General features: G+C 37.7%; 1 protein-coding gene across 3 annotated transcripts; it reads left to right on the forward strand.

Moving 5' to 3' along the window:
* Positions 1–554: 554 nt before the first annotated feature.
* colec11 (collectin sub-family member 11) lies at positions 555–26290 on the forward strand. Of its 3 annotated transcripts, none has more exons than XM_039748844.1 (7): positions 555–661; positions 8114–8253; positions 11095–11166; positions 12079–12150; positions 14140–14193; positions 14857–14952; positions 23967–26290. In XM_039748844.1, the coding sequence occupies exons 2-7, from the start codon at positions 8130–8132 to the stop codon at positions 24374–24376; spliced, it is 828 nt and encodes a 275-aa protein (XP_039604778.1). In that variant the 5' UTR covers positions 555–661; positions 8114–8129; the 3' UTR covers positions 24377–26290. The 3 variants fall into 3 exon arrangements, with proteins under 3 accessions (XP_039604778.1, XP_039604780.1, XP_039604779.1); XM_039748846.1 differs by having other exon boundaries at positions 23985–26290; XM_039748845.1 differs by having other exon boundaries at positions 11095–11157.
* The last annotated feature ends 1526 nt before the right edge of the window (positions 26291–27816 follow it).

A 27816-nucleotide genomic window follows, 5' to 3' on the forward strand; every position in this document is an offset into this window, starting at 1 on the left:
AAATGTAACATGATAATTATTACACTGCTGTTTGTCCATTAAAGGGCATTCCAGCTAATCTAGGGATGGGAAATCTATTGAACACATCTGTGTTCTGATAGGCTGAGCATCCCATGAGGTCAAATGGATGGAAGGTTTACTTTCTGTAACTAATTAATGTCTGAAGTGTTTTGTTTTCTTAATCTCACTTGGTCTTCTCTGTTTTTGATGATTGAAATCAATGATAAAAACAGTAGGCTAATTCAGGCATCTTAAAAGTCAATCAGACTTTTCACTTATGATTTGATATTCATTTAATTGATGCCTAGATATCTCAACTTTATAGGAAAGTATATATATATTCCAAGAAAAGTTTCAATGTTTTAGGGGAAAGCAGGAGCTAATTAATGATGGTTCTGTTGCAAATAATCTTAACATTCCCACAGAATTATCTCCATAAGAGGGCCAGCTGCCATTACTCATTTGAGCATTGTTTACAGATAAGATTTCATGCAGGCCTCCACAGTTGGTGTTGTATCTGTTTAAAAAGGAAACTACAGTACATCACCCTCCAAACTCCATACTGTCAGGCAGTGTAACACAGAGATGAGGTTCATTTGCACAGGATTGCAAAAGGCAGAGGATGCACTTTGGCTGATCCAGACCCTTCATCGCTTTCAAGGTATGTGATCTCATACTTTTAATAATAGCTGAAAAATGGGGCTCAGCTTTGTTATGAAGAATACGTTTCATGTTTTAAATTAAAACAACCTTAATAGACGCTTCCTAGATATAAAAATAGTTGCTAAATTGTTTTTTGTATTTGTCTTGGGATTAATAATGACTCATTGACCATTTCATTACAGTAGCATTTTTCAGTTTTACGTATGAAGATAACTCAGAAAATGTGTGCAGTGTGCATATGGTGCATGCATACATCCGTTTTCAAACAGACTTTATCTGATACAGTATTTCAAGGTCCACAAATGCACCATTTTTAAAAATTTGCTTTATTTTCCTTCAGGCTTTGTCCAATATCATACAAGCTTTTTTTTTATAATTTGAGAGCAAAATGTTTGTAGGAAGATGTCAAGTCACATATGCATTACTGTCATGCAAGGAAACTGTGGCTTATCTGTAACTGAGTTGACTCTTCATTAGCAATGGCTTTTAGCTAGTGAGAATCGGCACATGGATTCTTTCCAAGCTCCCTTCAGTATTTTCAGTTGGTGAGAGACCCCATTGTTTTGTCAGCGAACTGATTTGTATTTATGAACAGTCCCATTTATTTTTAATAGCTTTTATATTGCAAAACCTTGGTATTGTAAGCCATTATTGATCCTCCCAAATTAATTTCTGCATTCTACAATTTTACTTCACAAAAATTAAACATGTGCAAGTTTATCATTTTTAATGTTGCATGTAAAAGGAGCATCCGGGCTGATCCCACTACTGAAGTAAGATATCTGGATTGACAAACACAAATGAATTACTACAGTATATACAGTAAGTGCCAGGCTCCTAGTGTTGCAAACCTCTGCAGATACCTTATGAATATATAACATTATGAATATATAAAATGTAAAATGTGAGAAAATAAATAGATACATTTCTAGATCTATCTATCTATCTATCTATCTATCTATCTATCTATCTATCTATCTATCTATCTATCTATCTATCTATCAATAAATAAAAGTATACTAAGTGTTCAACATATATATATGATTATATACAACATGCAATATAGTTCCTTATAACCTAGCAATTACATTAAGTGTGTTCAGGCATTATGGTGTACATTTAAAGGATGCTATAAGTAAAAGGTGATGAATGAAACATGAAAAGTGACAAATGATGAGTGACTAGTGAGAAGTGACATATGAGAATTGACATGAATTAATACTGATGCTTGATGATAGGAGGACTGACAAATGACAAGGCCTTATAATATATAAATAATATCCATCCATTATCCAACCCACTATATCCTAACTACAGGGTCACGGGTGTGTGATATATATAATATATATATTGTGGACACCAGGGGGCATACAGCTCCCCAAACCCAAGATACAACAGACACTGAGCCTAGTCCAGCACAAAATACACCTTTATTAAGCGTGGGAAACATTTTACCCTTGTTTTCCACCTTATACAACACAGTACAATAAGCTCCAATACATAGTGTCTTTCTTCTTCTTCTTTTCCCCCTGTTCTGTCTCTTGTCCACCTCCACTCCACCTCCCACCAGGTTTGCCCTTCACCTCCTGATTCGGGCTCCCTGAATGGAGTGAGGTGACCCCTTTTATAGAGCACCTGGAAGTGCTCCAGGTGTTTCATAGTCTCCTTGCTCTGTCTTCTGAAATAAGGGGCAACCAAGTGTTTACAATGCCAACTCTCTGCTGTGCGTTGCCTATGAGGCAGTAGATCTATCTATCTATCTATCTATCTATCTATCTATCTATCTATCTATCTATCTATCTATCTATCTATCTATCTATCTATCTATCAATATTGTGGTGGTTGTGTCTATATTTCAAACGTATTCTCTAGACTAGAACATTTATCTACAGATGCATCACGAGGAGAATCATCGCTTATGATTGGATAGTTTTGGGGGCCAATCACAGAACACCTTCTTCTGGCTTACTCAAGACCTTATCATGCTATTGGTTTACAAGTCCAATATGCAGCTTATGGGAATTTTTGTGTATCTCCTGTTTTCAGTTTTCACATCAGGTTGCAATCATTCTCTTTTGTTTTGTCAAAAATGCATATTTTAGTAACACTGTGAGCCAACAAGGCATGTTTTTAGTGTACTTGACATACTGCAAATATAACGTTTTATGTAATTCAGCATGACAGATTATTATTAAGGATATGCATGTTTAATATGAACCATTCCCTGTAGTACAAAAGATTCAATCCCTTGATTGCTGAGCTTATATATCCATTTCTCCATCCATTTTCTGGCATCATTGAATAAATGGGAATGAAAAGTACTAGTTGATTATAAATGGTGTTGTTAATGTTACACATGTTACAGCAGTTAGCGCTTGATTTGAAAAGTGATTTCAAACCATTCAGCTTGCCATGTACCTCACATCAATGACGCAATATGGGTTTCAGTTTCTTGCACACAGCAGTGCCACTAGAAGATCACTTTGTTCAGTACGTCTCCACAGCTGTAAATCCACATTCTAAGCATTCCTTACGTATTCCAGATCTCTGTCTTTTGTCAGTTTCCTGGACAAATGATCAGCAGTGTTTGGCCTGCTGATCCCTTCTCATCAGAAATTATAAAAACTGGCAATTCTCTCTTTAAAATGGAAGATCCTACATTTTCTGTTTTTCGTGCATAAAAAGATACAGTATAACTCTTGATTGTCTTTATATAGACACGTTTGTGTGTGACCACAGAGACCAGTTTGTGACAAAATGGTAATTATGTAAGTTTTTTGTTGATCATTCATCCATTGAGTCGTTATTTTTGCTTACATCGCTTCCATCTTCAGAGGCTGGTTTCTTCATTTTATTTCATTTTTTTAACCACTATATTGTTTATTAAGATTTTGTAAGGAAATTATTAACTTCTTTAATTTTTTTTATTTTAACACAGTTTCATTTAAAGTGGTTGCTTACTGATGGGTACATTTTCACAAATTAAACTTTTCATAACAGTTTGCAATTTTGTTCCACTTTTGTGTTTTGCTAATTGTTTATTTTCAGTCTTAATATAACTTTTAAAAAAGTGGTAGTGACTCTTAGGGAAAACTGCTTAATTCAAAGAAGGAGACAAATAAAGAGCAGCAGCAGTCCATTTGATTACCATAATGAAATGGATGGATGGATGATATTTTTTTTAATTATCTTGACTCTTCTGATTAATGTACTATGGAGTTTTCTTCCAGGAAGGAGTAACCCAATAAAAGGAAATAGGAAAGTATTGAACAAATCAAGAAGAAGAAATTATACCAGCAAAAGTAAAAGAAATACATGCATGACAATAGAGAGGAAGGAGGCAAAGATTAGACAAACCCATTCTATATCAAAAGACATAATTTTTCATTTATTTTAAGGACTTGAAAAATGAATATTATAGGCTCATTATAGGGTCACTAATGTCACGTGTACAAGGTATACTGAAATTCTTACTTGCTTCTGCTACTCAACATTGAACACATTGCCACTCCTCAGCACCATGATTACTGAGTATACCTACTGTAAGACAGAGAGACAGATAGAGGCATGTAATGCTTTGGCGCCCACAGGTAAACCCCATATGATGAAGGCAAAAAAACGTTCAAACAGGTTTAAGCTGAAAATGTTTTTTCAGAAGTCTAATTATTGACTGACAAAGATGGTGGTGTTTTTGTTTTTAATAACTTCCGGTTGGAAGAGGCAGGTCCAAGTAGACGAACACTGGAGGTGACGTCATCGATGTTAAAGCCATCAATCTGTTCTGCAGAGGAGGACGAGAAAAGCCGTTAGTACACAGCTGTCCCCAATGCACATGCGCGTGACACTACCTTACCTTGAAAAATGATGTCTTCCTTAACTCAAAACTTAACTATATTGCTTACTAACTATCCACTATGAGATATTGAAGGTTAAAATAACAGAATAAAAAAAAGCACAGTCCGTATTGAGAGGCGCTGTTATTTCTCTAGAATTATAAATAACAATGCTAGTAATCCTAGAGTCTTATTCTCTACGACTGGTTGTCTGCTAAACCGAGGTAACTCAAAGGAATGCCTCCAAAATACTTCCAGTGTAACTTGTGAGGCTATTGCTGTTTTTTTTTAATCAAAAAAGTAATGATATTAGAAATAATATAGTATATCTCCCCAAGACTGTGTATCCTCTTAAGCCCCAGTACTCCATTATAAACAAATTAAACTCTTTCACCAGGATAGATTTACCTGATTTATATAAAATAATTTCTCAACTGTGACCCTCCACCTGCGTCCTTGACCCAATACCAACAAGTTTTTTTAAAGAAGTATCAGGTGTGCTAATTGATAATATTCTGACATAGTAAATTCGTCATTAGATACGGGGGTCTTCCCAGACTGTCTTAAGGCTGCTGTAGTTAAACCCCTACTCAAGAAGAATAATCTTGACCCCTCTGCTTTTGAAAATTTTAGACCCATCTCTAACCTGCCCTTCTTAAGTAAAATTCTAGAGAAGGCAGTCATTATGCAGTTAAATGACCAACTCAATAAACCTGCTAATCTTGATAAATTTCAGTCGGGTTTTAGAACAAATCACAGCACAGAAACTGCACTTGTTAAAGTAGTAAATGACTTGCGGGTGAATGCAGACAGAGGCCATTTATCTGTTCTCATCCTCTTAGATCTGAGTGATGCATTTGACACCATTGATCATAATATTCTTAGAAATCGCCTTAGTCAATGGGTGGGCCTTTCTGGCAGTGTCTTAAATTGGTTTGAATCCTACCTGGCTGGGAGAAAATTCTTTGTTAGTTGTGGTAATTACAACTCGAAGACACATGATATCCAATATGGTGTTCCACAAGGCTCCATCTTCTCGATCTACATGCTTCCGTTAGTCAGATTATCTCAGGGCAAAACGTGAGCTACCACAGCTATGCTGATGACACACAGCTGTACTTATCAATAGCACCTGATGACCCCGATTCTCTTGATTCACTAACACAATGTCTTACTTGTATTTCTGAATGGATGAATAGTAATTTTCTCAAGCTAAATAAAGAGAAAACAGAAATTTTAGTGATTGGCAATAATGGATATAATATTGTTATTAGAAATAAACTTGATGCATTAGGATTAAAAGTCAAGACGGAGGTAAAGATTTTAGGGGTAACTGTTTACTGTGACCTGAATTTTAAATCACATATTAATCAGATCACTAGGACAGCATTTTTTCACTTAAGAAATATAGCAAAAGTTAGACCTCTTATACTGCGGTGGGCTGGTGCCCTGCCCGAGGTTTGTTTCCTGCCTTGCGCCCTGTGTTGGCTGGGATTGGCTCCAGCAGACCCCCGTGACCCTGTGGTTAGGATATAGCAGGTTGGATAATGAATGGATGGATAAACTTCTTATATCATTGAAAGTTGCTGAGAAATTAGTTCATACTTTTGTTTTCAGTCGACTAGATTACTGTAACGCACTCCTCTCAGGACTACCCAAAAAAGACATAAATCGTTTGCAACGAGTGCAGAATGCAGCTGCTAGAATCCTAACTAAGAAAAGAAAATCCAAACACATCACCCCAGTTTTGGTGTCACTACACTGATTACCTGTGTCTTTCATAATTGACTTTAAAATTCTGCTTATGGTTTATAAAGTCTTAAACAATCTCGCTCCATCTTATATATCGGAATGTCTGACACCCTATATTCCAAATCGTAACCTCAAATGAGTGTCTCCTTACAATTCCAAGAGCTTAACTTAAAAGAAGTGGTGAGGTGGCCTTCTGCTGCTATGCACCTAAAATCTAGAATTCGCCAGGCTAATACAGTGGAGCACTTTAAAACACTGCTGAAAACACATTACTTTAACATGGCTTTCTCATAACTTCACCTTCATTTAATCCTGATACTCTGTATATTCAATACATTATCATAATGGATCCCCTGCAAATTCTATTTTTTCAACAGCCGTCTGGAGTTTTTTTCGTTTTTTCTGTCCTCCCTGGCCGTTGGACCTTACTTTTATTCTATGTCAATGATTTTTGTCTTATTTTAATTCTTACTTTGTCTTTTTCTCTTTCTTCATCATGTTAAGTACTTTGAGCTACATTATTTGTATGAAAATGTGCTGTATAAATAAATGTTGTTGTTTAAAATCTCACAACACATTTGTCAAACCTGGCAGTAAAACAAAAAGCAGGCTCTAAATTACATGGGCATGATGCCGCCTACCTTTAAATTCTATTATGTGTAAACACAGTATACCTACTATGAGACTATGGATAGAATCAGACCAAAATTAATTTGTAGCTTGTACGGCCTCTCCCTCGATGCTTTGTGAATTCAGTGTTTCCCATTGATGGGTCGGAATAAGTGAGGATCTCTTTATGATTGAACAACAGTAAACAAAAGACTATAGTAGTAATAGGTAACCAAAATAATGTGGTCTATATAACGGAAACACGTAGATATACACAGCAAACCTTCTTGCCACGTCACTTATGAAGGTACCATCATGAAGGAGCTAGACTAGCTGTGCAATCTGAATTGGCTACATGTACCGCCTCATGCTACCAGAAGTGACAAAGACACTAGCCAAATGCAAAACTAGAGAAGAATCAATCAGAAATGATAAGGAGAGAGCAATTGTCTGGGACTCTGTGGCCACCAATGCAAAGCCACTCTCTTTTTTTGGAGACTGTCTTGCTGTTGCCTCTCCAGTGCACCTCTTGTAATTTTCATTTGCACCAAAGCAGGTGAAGTTGATTCACAATTGCTTATGCATCCTAACTGGATAGATTGATATCTCTGAAGCTTAATTGCCTTGGTGTTAGTCTGTGATGATTAAGTGTCCCCTTAATTTTTTTGAGCAGTGTAGTACATTTATTCACAATCGTGTGGCACTTTTATTTATTTTATACTAGCTGTGGTACCTGTCAAAGATAGGTAATAGAATTTTTTTTTAATTTGCCATCTCTTACCCTACATTTACTTTCAGCAGCTTTCCTCTGTGTGAACGTCTCTTCACTGTTGCTCCTTCTCTCAAGCATGTTACCATAAAGCCTACTTCTCAGACTCTGTCATTATTTTCAAGACACCTTTTTTGCTTTCTGTCCATTTTTATTATTTCGTCTTTGAAGACGCTTCTCTCAGCATTCCTCATATTTTACTTCTTGTGCGTCTCACACTTGCATGTCCTCTTTAGTCGCTTCACCAAAGCCAGACTGGCCAGCCAGACTGTTCAGAGGGACTAGACACACAGACCTTAGTGTTTTATTACATAGTAGATTATTTTATTAAGTTATATTTTTATATTAGTTTGGGTGTTGCCCCAGAAACCTCTATAAACCAGCTGCCACTGTTTTTAAAGTGTATATTTTTAGTTTTATTATGGTAAAGCTTTGTTGATTTGTATAATATATTTATTAAAGGAATATATATATTTGTATTACTCAGGGATAACACTGTCATTATGCAACAAGATATGGTCATCACCGTTACTGTCCTTATCTTCCTGTCGTTGCTGAGACCTGGCCATTCTCAACATTTAACGGAGGAGCCCTGCTCAGTTCAGATCCTAGTTCCTGGACTTAAAGGTACTGCAAAGCAATCTTAGACTAAATTATCTTCATATCTTTAATATCTCAGCATAACACTAGATGAACATTTCATTGGGGTTCCTGTTTCAAGGAGTGTCACTGCTATAAGGAATTAAGAAAAAAGTAATTTTGACTGTGTTAGAATAACAGAAAAATTGACATTATAATTAAAAAGAAAATATGAGAGCAGCTCAGTGGTGTGGCGCGTAGTCATTTGGCCCCACAGCTCGAGGAATCTCCGCTTGATTCCCAATCTTAAGCACAGTCTATGTGGCTTTTGCATGCTTACTTGACATATACATATCTTTAGAATGTTTTTTTATTTTATTTCAAAAACTGTTAATCTTACTTTGCTCAGCAAACCTAAATTGTCCCTTTGTGAATGAGTGTATGTACCGGTATGTGTGTGAGTGTGAGTGTGAGTAAGCTGTTCACTGGGCTGGCCTCCCTTCTAGTCAGGGCAGCTACCTTACACCACATGCTGCTGGGGTAGAGTCTAATGGCAAACAAACGTGGAAGTATAACATGCAGAGACCAGCAGAGAATAACAAGGTTAAGAGTAATCCATAACATACTGTATTTCCTTTGGTTGAGGTAACTTTTATATTTTTATTGGAAATTTTTCCATATTCATTTGTAGCTTTGTAGGCAGTGTTCAAGTAATTTAAAATATGTATTGCATTCTAAAGACATGAGATTTTGTTCCACTTGTTTCAATTAATTTATATGGAATTAATGGAAAAGGTGCTGGACTGTAAAGCCCATGTCTAGACATTTAGTTCTCTTTCACAAATTGTTCATAGGTCTGTCCGACTTGTTAAGTTAGGAAAAAGGAACACTCATTTACTGAAACATACAATGACATTTTTGAATGAAATGAAAACTCAGAAAATAGATGATTGTGCTTCAGGGACATGTTCAATCACACTGGACTAATCCAGATCCATCAGTAAACTTAAAAGGGTCTGAAAAGATGAAACTCATAATTGTTATAAAAAATACCAACACCACCCTTTTACTAGAGCCGACTTTAACAGTTTGCTACCTAGGGTGGCAAAATCTGGTTGGGAGATGGCAATTTTTTAAAAACATTACAGACCATGACTTACAAACATTCGGGCTCAAACAAAACACCAAGGGGGTATCATCACCTTTGCTATTTGATATAATGTAAAGGGTGACTTCCAGCTCTCATCTCTCTTTGAAGCATATATATATATATATATATATATATATATATATATATATATATATATATATATATATTTTGTAGCATGCAGCCAGAGCCCTTGCCCAGCCAGAACACCTCCACGCTAGGAGAACTGGGGGAGCAAGTGTGGCCAGAACGTTACCCTCCCGGGATGCTAGATGGCAACACCCCTGGGCTGCAGCAGTGTCTCGGACTCCCACAGGGCTTCATGGGAGTTGGAGTTTGGTGCAGCCCTGTTGGGATCTGCAGGCGCCACCAGGAGGTGCTGCAGCAGGAGTTGCTAAGCCCTTATGGGAAGTTCTTCCGCCACATCTGGAAGTGCTGCCGGAAATGAGTCGTCAAACACCTGGATCACTTCCAGGTGCCTAAGAAAAGGAGCCAGCAGCCACTACCTGGGGAGCCAGAGTCGGGAGGAGAGAGACAAAGCTTGCTGGAGAGAGGTGGAGGAGAATAAGAGAAGAAAAAGTATTGTGTGTGTGTGCTTAGTGCTTGTTGGGACTGTGTTGTGCCTGTGGGAAACAGGGAAGGTGTTGTGCAGAGGCGAAGAAAAATAAAAATAAAACAGATATTTGTTTTATCAGTGTGCCTCCTGTGTCTGTCTGTGTTGGGTTAAGCATTGCTATAGCGGCCTTTGTCACTATATATATATACAACGTTGTATATATATATATATACTGTATATGGTGGTCTAGATCTAATTATGCAATTTTCATTATGCTACAGTATAACTTAAGTTTATTACATAGAAAATTCACAAAAAATTATTTTTGTTGCCGATAAATGGCAGCACCTGCCCTGCATTGCAAAATGGCGGGGAGACAGTTGTCAATCGATCAGTGGGTGCAATGTGTTTGCCTTTTCATAACTGCATAATTAGATCTGGACCACCATATACAGTATATATATACAAAGTTGTATATATATATATATATATATATATATATATATATATATATATATATATATATATATACTGTATATATATATATATATATATATATATACTGTATATATATTCATATATAACCTATCGGGTTTGGAGGGACCATTTACAGCTTTACCTAGGGTAGCTAAAATGCTAGAGCCGACCTGACTCTTTCCTTGGCGTAATTTCAGTTTTCAAAAAGATTAGCGCTACAAATAGAAAGCCACAACTTGTTTTCAGTGGCCAATCATTTTTCTGTTAGAGACCTCACCTGAACAATATATGACAAGAATACAGAGATCCAATTCAGGGTAATGACAGACCAGAGCAGGAATGTGACGCCAACTGGTTGGTGTGCCAATTCATCACATCACCCAGCAATGCATACACTTTGCCGGTTTAGAATCAGTGATCGGCCTAAAGCACATTATCTTTACCCAGAGGAAAATCCACATAGACATGGTGAGGACATGCAAATCAATTGAGGGATTTGAACCCTGGATGCAGTTTGGGGCAGTAAGAACTGCACCACTGTGCCATATATGAGTCTTAACAGAATCATTTTGATTTAATTTTAACCTTAATTTTATCCTGCTTTGTAATGTGATTACAGTGTTGAAGAACAAGTACATTTAAACTTGTAGCACTCTTATGGTTTAGTATGGTATAATCACAACTTCGTTTATTTAATTTTGTTTTGCAGGTGATGCTGGTGAAAAAGGGGAGAAAGGCACACCTGGGCGACCTGGCAGAGCAGGACCTCCTGGTGAAATTGGTAGCAGTTTACTTATTTACCATTACAGTGAACAGCTGGTATCACTTAACCCATCTTGATTTGCTGCAAACAGCTGTTTCTATTTTAAACAGCATCTGTTGTGACAGATGGAGAGATGATTAAAAATAAAAATAATTGGGTGATTTTATTATTAACATGCAGTTCAATCATTTGTAGAATTCATTTGAAAATCATCTACATATAGAAAACAAAGCCAGCCATGTCATGTGCATTGGGGAGGCACCACTGTTGCCATTCCTGCCTGTAAAATATTGCCATGAATGGAAAACATTTGTTAATTGCAGACAGCCATGACAGTTACAAAAGGTTCTTCTAAAGAATGTTAGCGTTACTGATACTGAGGTGATACCAAATCGAGTTAACTTAGCAGTGAACATGTAGAATTATGTACAATTAACTGACCTTTGTACAGCAAGTGCACCCTACTTGAAATATGGAAAGAGGTGTAACTCGTACAGAGGATGAGATCGCTTGGAGTGGAAGTGAACATGCAGGATTTGAGGCATCCCCACAGGCACAAAATATGGCCATTGATGAAGATGAAGCAAGGTTCAAGATATACATAAGAATGACAATACTCTACAAATCCTGACATGGTTGCAATACTTAGAATTTATAAGTAATGTAGTCTACTGTTCACCTCATTTTCTTAACCCACATAGAATAACATAAGTGGCCATTTTCAATGGCTCAGTACACCTGAAAATAATTCATTAATACATACAGTAAGTGGCAACGGACAAAAAATATAGACAGCGTCATGAGGGGTCCAGAACATGAATGACCTGGTATCACCAGTAAGACTCATCAATGCATGTCACTGTCCTGAAGTAGGCCAACTGTTTTTGCTATTTTTTAACAAGCCTGACTAATTTACATTACTTTTGACAGGGAATATGGGAACAAAGGGGCAGAAAGGTATAATGGGACGCCATGGCAAAATTGGCCCAGTTGGACTGAAAGGTAAGTCGAAGCACTTTTATTTATAGATTGGAAAAATAACGGTTCTTCTTTAGGTCCCCAGAACTAGTAAATCAGTTTATTACTGTGAAGGGAATGCCAGTCTGTCAGGCAATCATGATAAGGGCAATGGAAACTGATAATTATCTGAGTAACACTTTAGTTTAGGTACTGCAAAAATGCATCTATTACTCATTTACATTTACTGTATGTAACAAGACCTTAACATACAGTAGGCTTCTTTTGGCCTTCAAAACACTTGGTTGACTGGGGCTCCTGTTAGATGTTATTGACCTGATAGATAGATAGATAGATAGATAGATAGATAGATAGATAGATAGATAGGAATTGTCTAACCACACACTAGAATGATTAAAAAGGAAGAAAACTAAAAAGAAAGAAAATTTCTGACTTGGCTTCCCCGTCACAGTGAGGTAGTATGCTAGCCTATTGCTGTTGGTATAAAGGAGCCCCAGTAGCGTTTCTTGAAACACTTCTGTTAAATTGTTCATTGGGTGAAAGTACTCACTGCTAGTGTGTCAGACAGAGGATGTGCAGCATTGTTTTAATTCATCCCTTTGCTGCTACCTCCACGGACTCTTTTAATTTGTTTGTTGATTCGGTGGGCCTCTCCTAATATGACATTACCAGCCCAGTATATACAGTGTAAATAATTGCACTGGCCATCACAGAGAAGATGTGAAGAATGTCAACTCCCACATTAAATGGTCTCCTGCTCTGCCCTTTCTTATATAGCTCCTCTGTGTTTGCAGACCAGTCCAGCCTGTCAATGATGTGGACCCTCAAGTAGCTGAAGGAGTGGACCACCACTACATCCACTCCTTGAATAGTAACCAGGCGTAGAGGCTCTTTTGTGCAGTGAAAGTCGATAAACAGTTCCATGGTTTTGCTGATGTTAAAGTGCAGACAATTCTTTCTGCAGCAAGAAGCAAAGTTCTCCACCTGACTGCTGTTCTCTGTTGCAATTTTACATTCAGAGTTGTGTTTGAAAACATAGTATTAAGTCAGTGCCATTCAAGATCTTCATTAAGGGTTCATAGTTTCTCCTTTATTGTTCCTGATTTTCAGGGACATGCACAGTTTGCAGGATATCCAATTTAAGAAGTAAAGGATTACAGTTTAACTGTTTGCAGATAATAATGTTCTTTTAGCTTCATCAGACAGCAATTTACCGTGAACACTGGAATGGTTCAGTACTGGGTGTGATGTGGTTAAAAGATGATCATGAGATTGTCCGATGAGCTGGTGCAATGGCGATTGTTTTGCAGACATTGTACCAGAGTGTGGTGGTGATGTGGGAATAAAATTCTGGGACAAAGCTTTCAAGTTACCACTCAGCCTATATCCTCATTACTATTTTTGTCCATGCTTATGAGCTCTGATTAGTAATGAATGAGAGCACAGACACAAGGGCCAGGGTTATGTTCCTGTCCAGTGTTGCTGGACTCACTCTCCATAACAGGGTGGGTACCTTTGTCAATATAGGATGACCTTGCATTAGGACTGGACTGCTGCTTCTCCTGAGTGTCATTTGAATTGTTTGGGGCATTTATTTAGCTTGTGTCCTTGACACCACATTCAGGAAGTGTATCAGACACAACCTACTAGGAGGACACCAGTGGCAGACCCAGTGTGTGCTTGAGCGATTCGATTTTCAAACCGTACTCATATCACCTGGGTATCCTCTAAGGGGAAGTTGTTGGGGATGGGAAGATGTGGTCAACCTAACTTAGCTTGTTGCTATCTTGACCCTGGTCAGGAAAAGAAGAATGAAAATGATGAAGTAATGATGATAGCCAGCTTCTGGTCACTGACAATGCCACACATTGATATTTAGGTCAGGAAAGTCTGATGACAAACAATGCTATTTAAGTCTCAAAGAAGTGATAGAATTTTTGTGTGCTCATGTGGCTTTGAAAGTAGCCCTATAGAAAAGAATTGTCAAAATGTATTTTTATTTAATCTCATTAGGTGAAAAGGGGGATCAAGGTGACCCAGGACCTCGAGGACCTGATGGCGAGCCAGGTACTTAATCAAAAAATATTTCATTTAAATGACTTGGTGGTAAATATTCATTTCACCATTGTTAACCTGGGTGGCATGGTGGCTCAGTGGTAGTGTTGATGCCTTGCAGTAAGGAGACCAGGATTCACAATCCGGGTTGTTCCTGTATATACTTTTCATTTTCTCCTCGTGTCTACTTCGGTTTCCTCCATGTGCTCTGGTCTCCTCTCACAGTCCAAACACATGCAGGTTAATTAAACTGGTGACACTAAACTAGCCCTCGTGTGGCTGTATGTGTTTGTCCTGTGATGGACTGGCTTCCTGTCCAGGGTTTTTTTCTGCCTTGTGCCCCATGCTAGCTGGGATAGGCTCTGGCACCCCCTGTGACCCTGGTCTGGGTTAAGTGGGTTAGTAAATGACATGACATGATATTTTTAATTGTAAACCACACTGCAGTTACTGTACACCTGCATTTCTGTAAACCCGTTTAGGGATTATTATCTATATTTCTGGCCATTCTGTGGCTTTTTGTTGTAATACAGTGATGTCACTTCATAAGGTGTCATTTTCCTTGCCAATATTCTCAAGGTTTTTAAGACTTTTCAAAATAATCAGTTAGAATTGGAATAATGTATACTGTATCAGGTGTATTAATTCAGTTCTTGTTTTCTCTAATATATGAAGGTATACCATGTGAATGTGGTTCTCTGAGGGAGATGATTGGAGAAATGGACATCCTAGTTGCACATTTAACAAGTGAATTAAAATTCATAAAAAATGGTAAGTTTTTATGTGTTAACACCAGTACATTTTTTTTAACAAAATTAGAGAGTCATAATTTTTCGTTAATCTTCTTCTTCTTTCGGCTTCTCCCGTTATGGTTTGTCACAGCGGATCATTTTGTTCCTTATCTTCCTGTCCTTTATATTTTGCTCTGTCACACCCATCACCTGCATGTCTTTTCTCACCACATCCATAAACCTTCTCTTGGGCCTTCGTCTTTTCCTCTTACCTGGCAGCTCTATCTTTAACATCTTTTTCCCAATATGCCCAGCATCTCCCCTCTGCACATGTCCAAACCAATCCAATCTCACCTCCCTGACTTTGTCTCCAAACCATCCAACCTGAGTTGACCCTCTAATGTACTTGTTTCTAATCTTGTCCATCCTCGTCACACATAATGCAAATCTTAATATCTTTAATTCTGCCACCTCCAGCTCTGTGGACCTTCCCTTTCATTCTGTCACAAATTACTCCTGACACTCTTCTCCACCCATTCCACCCTGCCTGCACTCTCTTTTTCACCTCTTCCACAATCCCCATTACTCTGTACTGTTGATCCCAAGTATTTAAACTCATCCACCTTCGCCAACTCTACTCCTTGCATCCTCACCATTCCACTGACCTCCCTCTTATTTACACACATGTATTCTGTTTTCTTCCTACTGACCTTCTTTCCTCTCCTCTCTAGTGCATATCTCTACCTCTCCAGGGTCTCCTCAACCTGCTCCCTACTCTTGCTATAGATCACATTGTCAACAGCAAACATCGTAGTCCACAGGAACTCCTGTCTAATCTGAACTGTCAACCTGTCCATCAACATTGCAAATAAGAAAGGGCTCAGAGCTGATCCCTGATGTAATCCCACTTCCACCATGAATGCATCCGTCACTCCTACCGCAGACCTCACACTTTTCTCGTACATATCCTGTACAACTCTTACATACTTCTGTGCCACTCCTGACATCCTCATACAATACCACAGCTCCTCTCGATGCACCCTGTCAAATGCTTTCTCCAGGTCCACAAAGACGCAATGCAACTCCTTCTGGCTTCCTCCATACTTATCCATCAACACCCTCAGAGAAAACATAGCATCTGTGGTGCTCTTTCCTGCCATGAAACCATACTGCTGCTCACTAATCATTACCTCACTTCTTAACCTAGCTTCCACTACTCTTTCCCATAACTTCATGCTGTGACTCATCAACTTTATCCCCCTGTATATCCCCCTTATTCTTAAATATCGGCACCAGTACACTTCTTCTCCACTCCTCAGGCATCCTCTCACTTTCCAAGATTCCATTAAACAATCTGGTTAAAAACTCCACTGCCATCTCTCCTAAACACCTCCATGCTTCCACAGGCATGTCATCTGGACCAACGGCCTACCCGTTCTTGATCCTCTTCATAGCTGTCACTTACTTCCTCCTTACTAATCCGCTAATAGTAATGTGCCTAAAGGAAAAAAACAAAAGAAAATTTCAAATACAATTTAGATAGAATAGCAGGTTAGTGATAAAGTTAGGTAATAGTAATACTTGTTTTAAGACAACCATTAAATACATTGGCAGTGGTTTTAGATTCATTTTTAATAGTATACAAACTCAAAATGAATTCTGTATGCTGAAATCAGGCAAGGATGACAGAACACAGAGGGGTTTAGAGTGCAAAGGGTATCCACAAAATAAATTGTCTGTTAATAGTCCTAGAATGCTTTTCTTCATGCGCACACACACACACACACACACACACACACAATGTATGCTTACTTAAAAACTGCAACTACTAGCAACATCACCATACAAACCCATGAGGATCCTTTATTTCTTTTAAAGTGTATTGTAGCAGCACAATCTGCTCTGCTTTGTATAAATTTGGATACCGTATTGCAAGTCTTCTTTTACCTAAAGGTATCGACAGATATTTTTGGCCAGAAATTACTCTGTATTTATGAGGATGGGACCCCAGAATTTACATAGCATTCACACTGCACCCTGTTGCTTGCTTGACAAGTGGTAATGTGGCCGTGTTGTACTGCTGTTCTCAAAGGCCAGTTCTCGTAGGTGTCTTGAATTACAAGCCAGTGCTTCTCAAGATGTAGTTTGTGTCTACAACACATTGCTTTGGTTTGTTTTGGTTGATGACTGTTTAATGTATGAAATTGGGGGTGTCGGGAAATAGATTTCATGATAGAAAAGTTCTAAATCTTCATGTAAGATATGTTACAGTAATATTAATAGAAATATAAAATACAAACGTGGAATTACTAACTAGCAAGAAAAAAAGCAAAAATAAAATCATTAGCAGGTTAAAAATTGTCTGTCTTAAAAATAAATAAATCTATTAAAGTTTATACATGCACAGTAGCAAAATACAAATAAATAAAAATCATTGTTTAAAATAAAGAAGTAAAAAAAAAAAGAATAAAGAAAAAAACAGCAATACAAAATTAAATTAATAGTGCAAATCAAGAGCATAAATTTATCAGAAATTAATGTGTGAAATAAAAGAATAAAGTCTGCCAAAATAACAAAAAAGTCAGTACATAAAAATAAAAATGTAAACTATTTGTTTTTTCTCAGTTTCTTTAAAAATAGCTAAAGCTTTTACAATACTATAACAGTCACATCTAAACCTGCTTTCTTGACATTTTTGTAAAGTTGGATATTGGCATTATTATTATTATTATTGTTATTATTATCTACAGTACACAGAGCATATGAAACGTTATCAAACCATTGGAAGTTTTCTTATTTTATTGTTATACAACATTGTATCACAGTGGATAACATGACACACCTAAATGCTCACTGGTTCAGTCAGCTGCTTTTACAAGTCCCGTAATTTGTTCAATGGAGATCAAGTGTTGGTGCTCAAGGGGCTTCGGCTGATTTCATTATAAATACATCTTATCTGGAAAGTCGAGCTGGTAATGATTCACTATGGTGGCCTTACATAAACAATGAAATCAAAAAGACATTTCATGCAATTCAGTGATAAGGTGATTGAAAAGCACAAGTCAGGTGAATGGAGTCAAGAAAACATTCAAGTCACTGAATATCCCTTGGAGTTCATTTAAATTAATCATTAAGAAGTGGAAAGAGCACAGCACTGCTGTAGAGCGGGCTGTCCTCAAAAACTGAGTGTCAAGAAGAAGAGTAGTGAGGGAGGCCAGCAAGAGACCTGTGATTGCTCTGCAGGAGTTACAAGCTACAGCGACTGAGATTAGAGAGACTGTGCAGACAGCAACAGATTTATGGGAAAGTGGCAAAGAAGTAAAAAGTAAAAAAGATTTATGGGAAAGTGGCAAAAAAGAAACAAATGCATCTTGGCTACTCTGAAGTCAACTAGAGGAAGACAAATGTTCAGATGAGACTAACACTGAGGTTTTTGTCCATCAGTCTAAATGCCACGTTTGGCATAAACATGGGATATTATCAAAAAGACACCATCCACAGTGTGAGGCATGGTGGTGGCAGCATCAAGCTGTGGAGATACTTCTCTGTAGCAGGTCCTGGAAGGCTTGTAAGGGTAGAGGATAAAATGAATGCAGGAAAACATATACACAAATAATGGAGGGAAACCTAATGCAGTCTACAAGAAATGTGCACCTTGGGAGAAGATTTGTTTTCCAGCAAAACAACAACCCCAAGCATTAAACCAAAAGCTACACAGAAATAGCTTAATAATAACACTGATAACACCCTGGAGTGGCCAAGTCACCCAGATCTCATTCCAATTGACCATTTACTTGCAATCTCCATGCAAGCTGACAGAGCTTGTGCAGTTTCAAAGAGAAAAATGAGGAAAAATGGCAACGTCCAGATATGCGAAGCTGAAGGAGACCTGTGCACACTGGCTCAAGGATGCCATCCATGGCTGCTGCCAAAGTTGCATTCGCTAAATACTGACTTGAAGGAGTGGAGACTTACAGAATCAATTATTTTGTGTTTTATATTTGTAATAAATTTAGACCACTTTGCAGAGGCCTGTTTTCACTTGGACACTACATACAATTTTTCAGTGTCAAAAAAAGCCAAATTAAATCTACAGTGAGTCAATGCTGAACAATAATAAAATGTGAACACTTCCAATGGGGTGAATGCTTTTTATAGGAGATGTAGATCACTATGAAGGGGGTTTTAATTATTTTGGCTGCAAGAAAACAGGAAGTGAATCACATTGAGAACAGTAAGGGAGAAATAAATTTTACAGAAAAGAAATAGCAAATGCTCCCAAAATTAATGTCTTTCTAAAACTGTGAACAAGATGAAACCATCCCAATAACTACAACAGTACTACTGCAGTTAAAAAGGCTGAATTCAAATAAGTAACTGGGACTAAATAACAATTTGTTTTGAACATTCAAAGAAGCCTGCAATTATAACCACATGAACACAATATTCCCTGCAATCCAATTCACCATGGAAAAAAAAAAATGAACAGACACAACAGCTTCCTGGACATCTACATTGAAAGAAATAATGACGCCACCCTGACCACTAGTGTTTACCGTAAAGAATGTTATGCAGACAAGATATTACACTTCGCCAGCAACCACCCCGTATCTCATAAACGGAGCTGAGTTAAAACTCGATTCAGAAGAGTTCACACCCATTGTTATACGAAGGAGACAAAAACGAACGAAAGACGCTATCTCTTCCATCTTTTCGCTTCAAACTGATACTCAAAAACATTAATTAATCGATGCTTACACAGAAGACTCCCAAAAACTCAGCAAACAATCGACTTGAACCAGAACCCCCACCCCACCTGCACTCACTCCCTTATCACCACAAGGTATCTGAAGGTGCAGCGCGCATCCTGGCCAAGTCAGGCGTCAGAATAGCACTCAAACCCACGAACAATCTGCACACGGTCCTCTTTAATCTATCTATCTATCTATCTATCTATCTATCTATCTATCTATCTATCTATCTATCTATCTATCTATCTATCTATCTATCTATCTATCTATCTATCTATCTAATACTAAAACAAGAAATCAACAGCAGAAACATGAAATGCAGTTTATAGCATTCAATGCAGTTCTTGCCCAGCGGTATACATAGGACAAACATCAAAAAGAAATGCAACACGTATACAGGAACATTGCAACGCCGTCAGAAGAAAGGACTCACGATCACTGGTCTATACGCATATTAAATCAACAGGACATACATTTAACTAGGACAATGTACAAGTAAGGTTTAAGGCCAGTACTAAAAGTGCCAGAGAGCTGGCTGAATCTTGGTCATCACCAGACACTTGGACATAAACCCAGCATATGCAAACTTAAAAACATCATGTTCATAATAAATAAAACTTTACAACCAATACTCTCCGCCCCCCCAATCACACTGACTTAGCTCCCCGCCCCCCACCTCCACGTAATTTTTGCTATATATTGCGTTTGATTCTTGAAAGATGCGGCACGGTGGTGCAGTGGTAGTGCTGCTGCCTCGCAGTTAGGAGACCCGGGTTCGCTTCCTGGGTCCTCCCTGCGTGGAGTTTGAATGTTCTTCCCGTGCCTGCGTGGGTTTCCTCCGGGTGCTCCAGTTTCCTCCCACAGTCCAAAGACATGCAGGTTAGGTGCACTGGCGATTCTAAATTGTCCCTAGTGTGTGCTTGGTGTGTGTGTGCCCTGCGGTGGGTTGGCACCCTACCTGGGATTAGTTCCTGGGATTGGCTTCAGCAGACCCTCATGACCCTGTGTTTGGATTCACCGGGTTGGATAATGGATGGATGGATTCTTGAAAGTCTAAACATTATATATATATATAAACATTTCATCAAATGGACTTGTACACTATTATTTACTCTATGTTAGTTTTGACAAAGCTGGAGATGAGAAACTGCATGATCAAGTTAGGTAGCACACTGAGACACTCCAGTAACTGACAGAAAATTCTTCCCTTTAGCATCCTGGAGCAACAGTCAGACAGATGGTTTGTGGAGATTTTAGTAAATCAGACAATGTGTTTTGGCAGCAATGAAAAATACAGATCCATTTGCTCAGAATAATTTTGGTTTTGCCAATCTAAAGGATGAGTTCAATTTTTCCACTTTTCTTTTCTTATTAAATTTTATCAGACCCAGAATGATTCAGAAGGAGCAAAACACACACATTAAATCTCTGAATATGGAAACAATTTGGTTTAAATGTGGTGGCATATTAATTATTTTATGTATATTTCAAAATTTGTTTAATTTTGAATATGTATGTAGAGGTGGAATGCATAATGTACATGAAAACAGTTTCTGTGATAACCCCATATTTTTCTTCTCCATCTTCTTTTTTAAACACAGTGTATTGAAATAATCCATTTTGCATGGCATCACACTTTCATAGGCATATAAGAAATGTAGCTCTGTGTGCTTTAGAAATAGATGAAAACAATGCATGCTGCATAATAAATGTTTTAAATTTATTGAGTGGCCTAACTAAGAAAGATGGACCCAATTAGTGTCCTGCTCCTTTTCGTAAATCATTATGAGTCCATCTCCCCTGAAAATATGATACTTCATCACCCGTAATCCTATACCACCTAAAGGTAACTCCAAAGATGGCAGAGAGCACAGTTTGATATGTAGATTATTCTTACTGGTAAAAGAAAATGCAAATCTTAGGTGTATGGATGAGCAGCTCACGCTACAGCATCAAGAGGCCAAAAGAAATTAAGAAAGGGAAGGGAAATCAAACTTTTAGAATGGATTTGAAAGGTTACCAGCAAAGAAGAGTGTTTAGTGTCTGTTTGTCTTTTGATTACTATCAACTAGGCTGGGAATCAATTAAAAATATAATTGATTAATCACATAATTGCATGGAAGTAGTCATGATTAATCTAATATTAAAACATGCAGTCACAAAGTAAATACATAAATCATGAAGTATACACACTGAATCACAAACTTAATATAGAATCCACACAAAGGAGTCTTTAAAGGCATAGTTTAAACTCGAAAAGTGGCCTGAACCCTGGCCTTTTAACAAAATACTACTTGAGTACAACCTGAATTTGAGTTAAAAGTTAAAAAGAAGACAATAAGAACATGAAGCCAATGTATTCGTTCTCAAATTGGTATGGAATATGAGACACAGACGTGCCAAAGTAAAATGAAACGATCAAAATGACTGTAGACTTTGAATGCACTGCTAAAGGCTGCCTTAATTGAAATAAGCTTCTCTTAAATGGGCAAACATTAAAACTTGTGTTAAAACTTCGCAAATGCCATCCTCAATTGTTCATCACCTTCAAAGACTTGATAATTATACTCTACACAAGTGTTTTTCAACTGGTGTGCAATGAGAGCTACCCAGGTGTGTCATATGCAGGCAAAGGGACGATGCGGCATGGAAAATGCGTCCAAAGCTCAATAAGTACCATGTCTGTGAATGGCAGCCTCCAAGCTTTTTATTTTTTGCTGGTGTCTCTGATAGTCCTGTCCCTTCAGTCAGTTTAGCAAGTGCATAGATTTAATAATTTTGTGGTTGGTAGAATAGTGGTGCACCTTGGATATTTTGGTTGACAAAAACTTTGCCACCACAGAATAACGTTTGGAAAAAACTGTTCTACCTAAACCTTAAATCTTTGCATAAATTAGCAAAGATACTATAAACTGGAATGATGGGTAGGGATAATCATTACCCTTCTGTTTCGTAGAATTTTGTAAATATATTAGCACAATAAGCACTGTAAGCTACCTGGCAGATCAACAAGTTGAATACACAGTGTAGAGTAAATAAATACGACAGCCAGTCGCACAAAGTTTTGGGGAACCGCCCCGTATAATGTCCAGTGGACAGGTCAAAATAAAGTCGTCTCAAACCAAGGAACAACCAAAACATTTGACCAAATAACAATGCAAACATAGGGGTATTTATACAGAACTAAAGATGGCTACAGGAAATTAAGAAGGGGAAGTGACATCATGGCTTCGACTTGAAAGCGATGTCATCTGGGAGAAACGGAAGGAGAAGTTGGCCTTTTTGGATGTTTACTTCTCGTTTTTGTTTCTGCAGGAAGAGAAAGAGAGAGAGAGAGGTTAGCACTCTTCGGTAGTCCTTCATCTCGCGATCTTTTACTCACCCACAGGTTTGTTGACTGCTTCCGAAGTGTGCGTGCTTGACAACAGGTACTAGAGAGTTATTTTGTTTTTAGTACCACTCGAAGATAATGTATTTCACACATACGTGATATGACATTAATTTGATCTTCTCACAGAAACATCACATGAAAAAACAAGTGAGAGCATAATTTTTACCTTTGCAATTTTTCTTTAGTATTGCGTCAGGACTACAATAAACCTCCCTCCTTCCCACTCCCCTGCACGTATGTCGGTATGTATAAATCAAGGAAATGAACACCAGTACCACATACTGACATGTGGCATTGTGAAACATGTAATTTGAAACGTTTAAATAAAATTTTAATTCTCTAAATTTTTAACCGTAGTATATAAATATGGTACTGGATGTGTATATAATTCTTTAGGTTCACACTGAACGTTTTTGCATTATCGTTTCCTAATGTAAAAAAAAAAAAAATGACATGAAAATACCTCCATGACCAAAACAGTGCCTAACGATACCTTATTGCCAGCCCCGGATGTGACAGTATTTTTTCACTCGTTAAACAGGCCACATTAATCACAAAAACTAACTTTCCCGGGCCTACTATTAGCATTTTAGGTTGCCAGTCCTAACTAAGCTGTAGAGAAATGGCTCGTGAAAAATTAAACCACTGGACATGCACAAGGAGAAACAAAAAATGACAGCTGTTGTTGCCATCTTTGCACAGACTAACCTGAACTGCAGTTGAATAGGTTTTGCATGCTTTGTGCTTGGTTTATTCGGATTGCTTTTTTTATTTCCTCTGACCAAAGACACAATGACTTTACATTTAATTATTACATGAGTCAGCCTATAGCTGTCTAAAAATAATGATTTACTTAACTGTTCTGCACATGCATTAAGTTTCATTATAGAAATATAAGTGCTCACTTTCCAGCACTGCCCTCCCCCGCAGTTGTCGCTGGTGTGAGAGAAACGGACAGTAAAATCTACATGCTGGTCAAAGAAGAGAAACGTTACATTGATGCTGAGGCCTACTGTCAAGGGAGAGGAGGACACCTGTCCATGCCCAAGGATGAAGCTTCCAACGGGATTATTGCGTCTTACATCAGCCAAGCAGGTCTCACCAGAGTGTTCATTGGCATCAATGATATGGACAGAGAGGGCCATTTTGCTTATGTGGATAAATCGCCCATGACGACCTTCAACAAATGGCGTAGCAGTGAGCCTAACAATTCCTACGATGAAGAGGATTGTGCAGAAATGGTAGATTCCGGTGGCTGGAATGATGTATCTTGTGATATTACAATGTATTTTGTGTGTGAGTTTGACAAAGACACAGTGTAACTGGTGATGTATAGTCAGCCTTTCTGGTGGTTAGTGCATATCCCAGTTTGTGTGTCATTTTGTAATATGGGACACAGTATAAAAGGTTACTGGATACACAGATTATCATGTGGAAATTTTACATATAAAAATTGTAAAACTTTCCTTTTAGTATCAAACTATGTAACCTAATATATTGTGCTGGTACTGCAAAAAATCAACTCGAGACATCCTACCACCATAGCAATGTATAAAATGTGTTTCATTTGTAGATTCTCTTAAATGTATGTACATATCCGTATTTTAACATCAATGTGTTACTACAGTTTAAACTAAAAGTCAGCACTTAAGGGGTTATAAATGCTGTGATTATGTTGTAACATTTTATATATTGGTTGTAATATACTTTAGCAAAGGTGACAGGTTAATGCATTGCAGTTATTCAAGTATACATTAGCTGCATAGATTGTAAGCTCTAAACCTGCAGATGCAATGAACCAACCCCTTGGGATTATTTTGAAATTTGGCTCCTACAGAAAACATTTCTTGTCTTCATCTAAAACAATCTAACTGGTTAGAAAAGCAAAATTACTGGTCTATGTTTTTTATTTTATTTTTTGTCCTTTTGTGTCTCACCTTACTCAAGACAAGAACTGCAACAATAGCAGGATCCACCACAAATAAGATGGCTAACTTCTTAGTGGGTGTTCATGTGCCGTTTTATATATGGGTGCTGTGAGGTCAGGGTAATGTCAAAAGAATTCTCCTTCTTATTGATACCACTTGGAAGGGCATCTATGTGAAATTTTCCAAAAAGTAGCTCATATCTCCAACAGAATATGAAAGCATCATAAACTGCCTGTACAAAACATTTCCTCCATGTCTCTGATATATTGTGAAAGCAGCAAATTTGCTTTTATTTCTTTATAACTTGTTTAAAATTATATTTTCTTATATTTCTACCCTTTAAAATGCACATTTGTCATATTTACTTTTAATAATAACTTTATCAATTGAACTGTGATGGAAGATAAATGAAGTTTTATTTGTGATTTTAAACCATTTTTTATTTTGAACACTTGAAGATTTTGACAGAGTACAGTGACCAAGTTTTTCAAAACACAACCGATTATGCATTAAATTACGCAAATATATGTTAATATCAAGCAAACAACATACCAGGTATCATTGGAAAGCCCAGTTTTTAAGCGATCTCAGAGACCGGTAATGGAACCCAAGATTCCTTTACATTGTAAATAGACAGAGCACATATACATATCCAATATGGAAGAACGGCCATTTTTTTCAAAAAGTATTGAACCTAAGCCCAAATGTATAAAGGCTGTATCATGTTGAAATTTCAAAGAAGTGTCAGACAATATTGAAATGTGCAGTATTATAATTAGACGCTACCCGTATTCAGTTACATGTAGCTTCAACAATTCATGGTGACCAAATCTCTTGTGATGACAACATAACTCTGATCGTCACAAGTCAATTCTCTGATGTGTTTGTCATTTTTGTTTGTTTGCTCTTGTTAGCACAGTTTACAGGCAGCCATTATGGGATGGTTGGCAGTGTCTGTGTTCTTTTCTTTAAAGTTATTTACCCATCATGCTACCCTGCTAGAACCCATGCAGAAGTCTCAATATGTTCATGATATGATATTGAGTATTTTAAATGGATCAGGCTTAAATGGTCATTACTTCTAAATACATTTTACTAAAAGCAATCTACAATAATTGTGTGTCTATGATGGAACCAAAATGTAATGTTCTGGTAGTAGTGTGACAGCATCATTACAAAGGGTATTCTGTTCTTTGTGCATGTATCTGTACTGCTGTGGACAGCACCCCACACTAACGTATCACACTATGTAATTGAAATTATTCTTTTTTTTAAATGTAGAATAAAGATACATATTTTAGAAATGTTTACTATGTGATGTGCACAGATTTTACTGGAAATTATGTCATGTCTGTTATGTCAACAGTAATATCCATGTCAGTCCTTCAATTTATTTCCATTAACTACTTATACAGGGTGAGCCAAAATGAAGTACCACATTTCTCCAGGTCATTGCATGAGGTAGAGGCAGCCAAATGGGTTGGGGTGGGGGTCCTTTGATAGGCGATGCCTTGTAGTTTTCAGTTGGCAACATGCCTTGGTCCGGAGCACACCTTGCTTTCACTGTTGAAGCATTCTTCAAAAACAACAAATCCATCCTTCCGAACGCACTTCAGCATTCCCCCTAATGGTGACGTCCCAAATTGGAAAACAATTCTGCAGTGGGTGGCTAAATTTAGACAGATGGGTGCGACATTGAACAGAAAATCTCCAGGCCCGCCTGAAAACATCCAAGCTGTAAGGGCATCAATTTTGTAGTCTTCTAGATGTTCAACGCACAAACATGATTCTGCCTTAGGCATTTCCAACATGTCTTTCAGGAGAGTTTTGCATGAGGACCGTACTTTCCATTCATACAATATGATAGTGGTGTAGGAACTCACTGAGAGAGACTGAGAGAGCCATAGAGAGTTGTGCACAAACATTCTGCAAACTGTTCATCGAGATGCCATCATAATGTGCAGCGATGAGGCACATTTCCATTTGAATGGTTGTGTAAATAAGTAATATTTTTGCTATTGGGCTGAAACCATCCCTCGTGAACTTCTTCAGAGATCCCTGCACAACGAGCATGTTACAGTTTGGTGTGCCATTGCAGAATTTGGCATTGTAAGCCGCTATTTTTTGAGGAGAGTGGAGCAACGGTCACTGTAACTTCAGAACGTTACATTGAAATGCTAGAGAACTTTTTGTGGTCCCAAGTGGAAAAAATGGATGTGGTGGATGCCCAGTTTCAACAGGATGGAGCAACAGCTCATACGGCATGGAGATCCATGCAAGTTTTGTTTCTGGGGAAGCTGATCTCCCTGTGCAGCAATGTCATGTGGCCTTCACATTCACCTATCTCGCTCCAAGCAATTTCTTCTTGTGGGGCTATCTAAAGTCGAAGGTATACACATACTAACCTGAAAACCTTGAAGCAATCAAGAATGCTATTCACCACAAAATGGCCAAACGAGTCATGCGAGTTTTCAGAAATCGTCCCAAAGAGTGTATCACTAATGATGGCCACCACCTTGAACACATCATTTTTCTTGTGTCATAATGAAATATATTTTATCTTGTAGCGTGTTTGTAGAATACATTTTTGAAATGTGGTACTTCTTTTTGGCTCATATAAGAGATGAATTTGAATCCTGGTCCAATGTGCACCTAGCATGTGTCTGAGTCTCATATTCTTCTGAGCTTATGCTTAAAAGCTGATGCTGTTATTTTATTATTCACTATGATAAATGTATTTCTTTTTATCTACACTATATATATAAAATCCTAAGCCTAAAAGTGCAATGATTTTATGTGACTTTTTATGTCACGTTTTTTGTCACACTTTAAAT

This window comes from Polypterus senegalus, chromosome 3, assembly GCF_016835505.1.
Source record: "Polypterus senegalus isolate Bchr_013 chromosome 3, ASM1683550v1, whole genome shotgun sequence".
Classification (NCBI taxonomy): domain Eukaryota; kingdom Metazoa; phylum Chordata; class Cladistia; order Polypteriformes; family Polypteridae; genus Polypterus; species Polypterus senegalus.

Excerpts from the sequence above, each read along its gene's own strand:
- colec11 (XM_039748844.1), top strand. The coding sequence starts at position 8,130 with ATGCAACAAGATATGGTCATCACCGTTACTGTCCTTATCTTCCTGTCG. Across the intron at positions 11,167-12,078 it reads AGGACCTCCTGGTGAAATTG|GGAATATGGGAACAAAGGGG; the intron begins GTAGCAGTTTAC and ends TACTTTTGACAG. Across the intron at positions 12,151-14,139 it reads TGGCCCAGTTGGACTGAAAG|GTGAAAAGGGGGATCAAGGT; the intron begins GTAAGTCGAAGC and ends TAATCTCATTAG.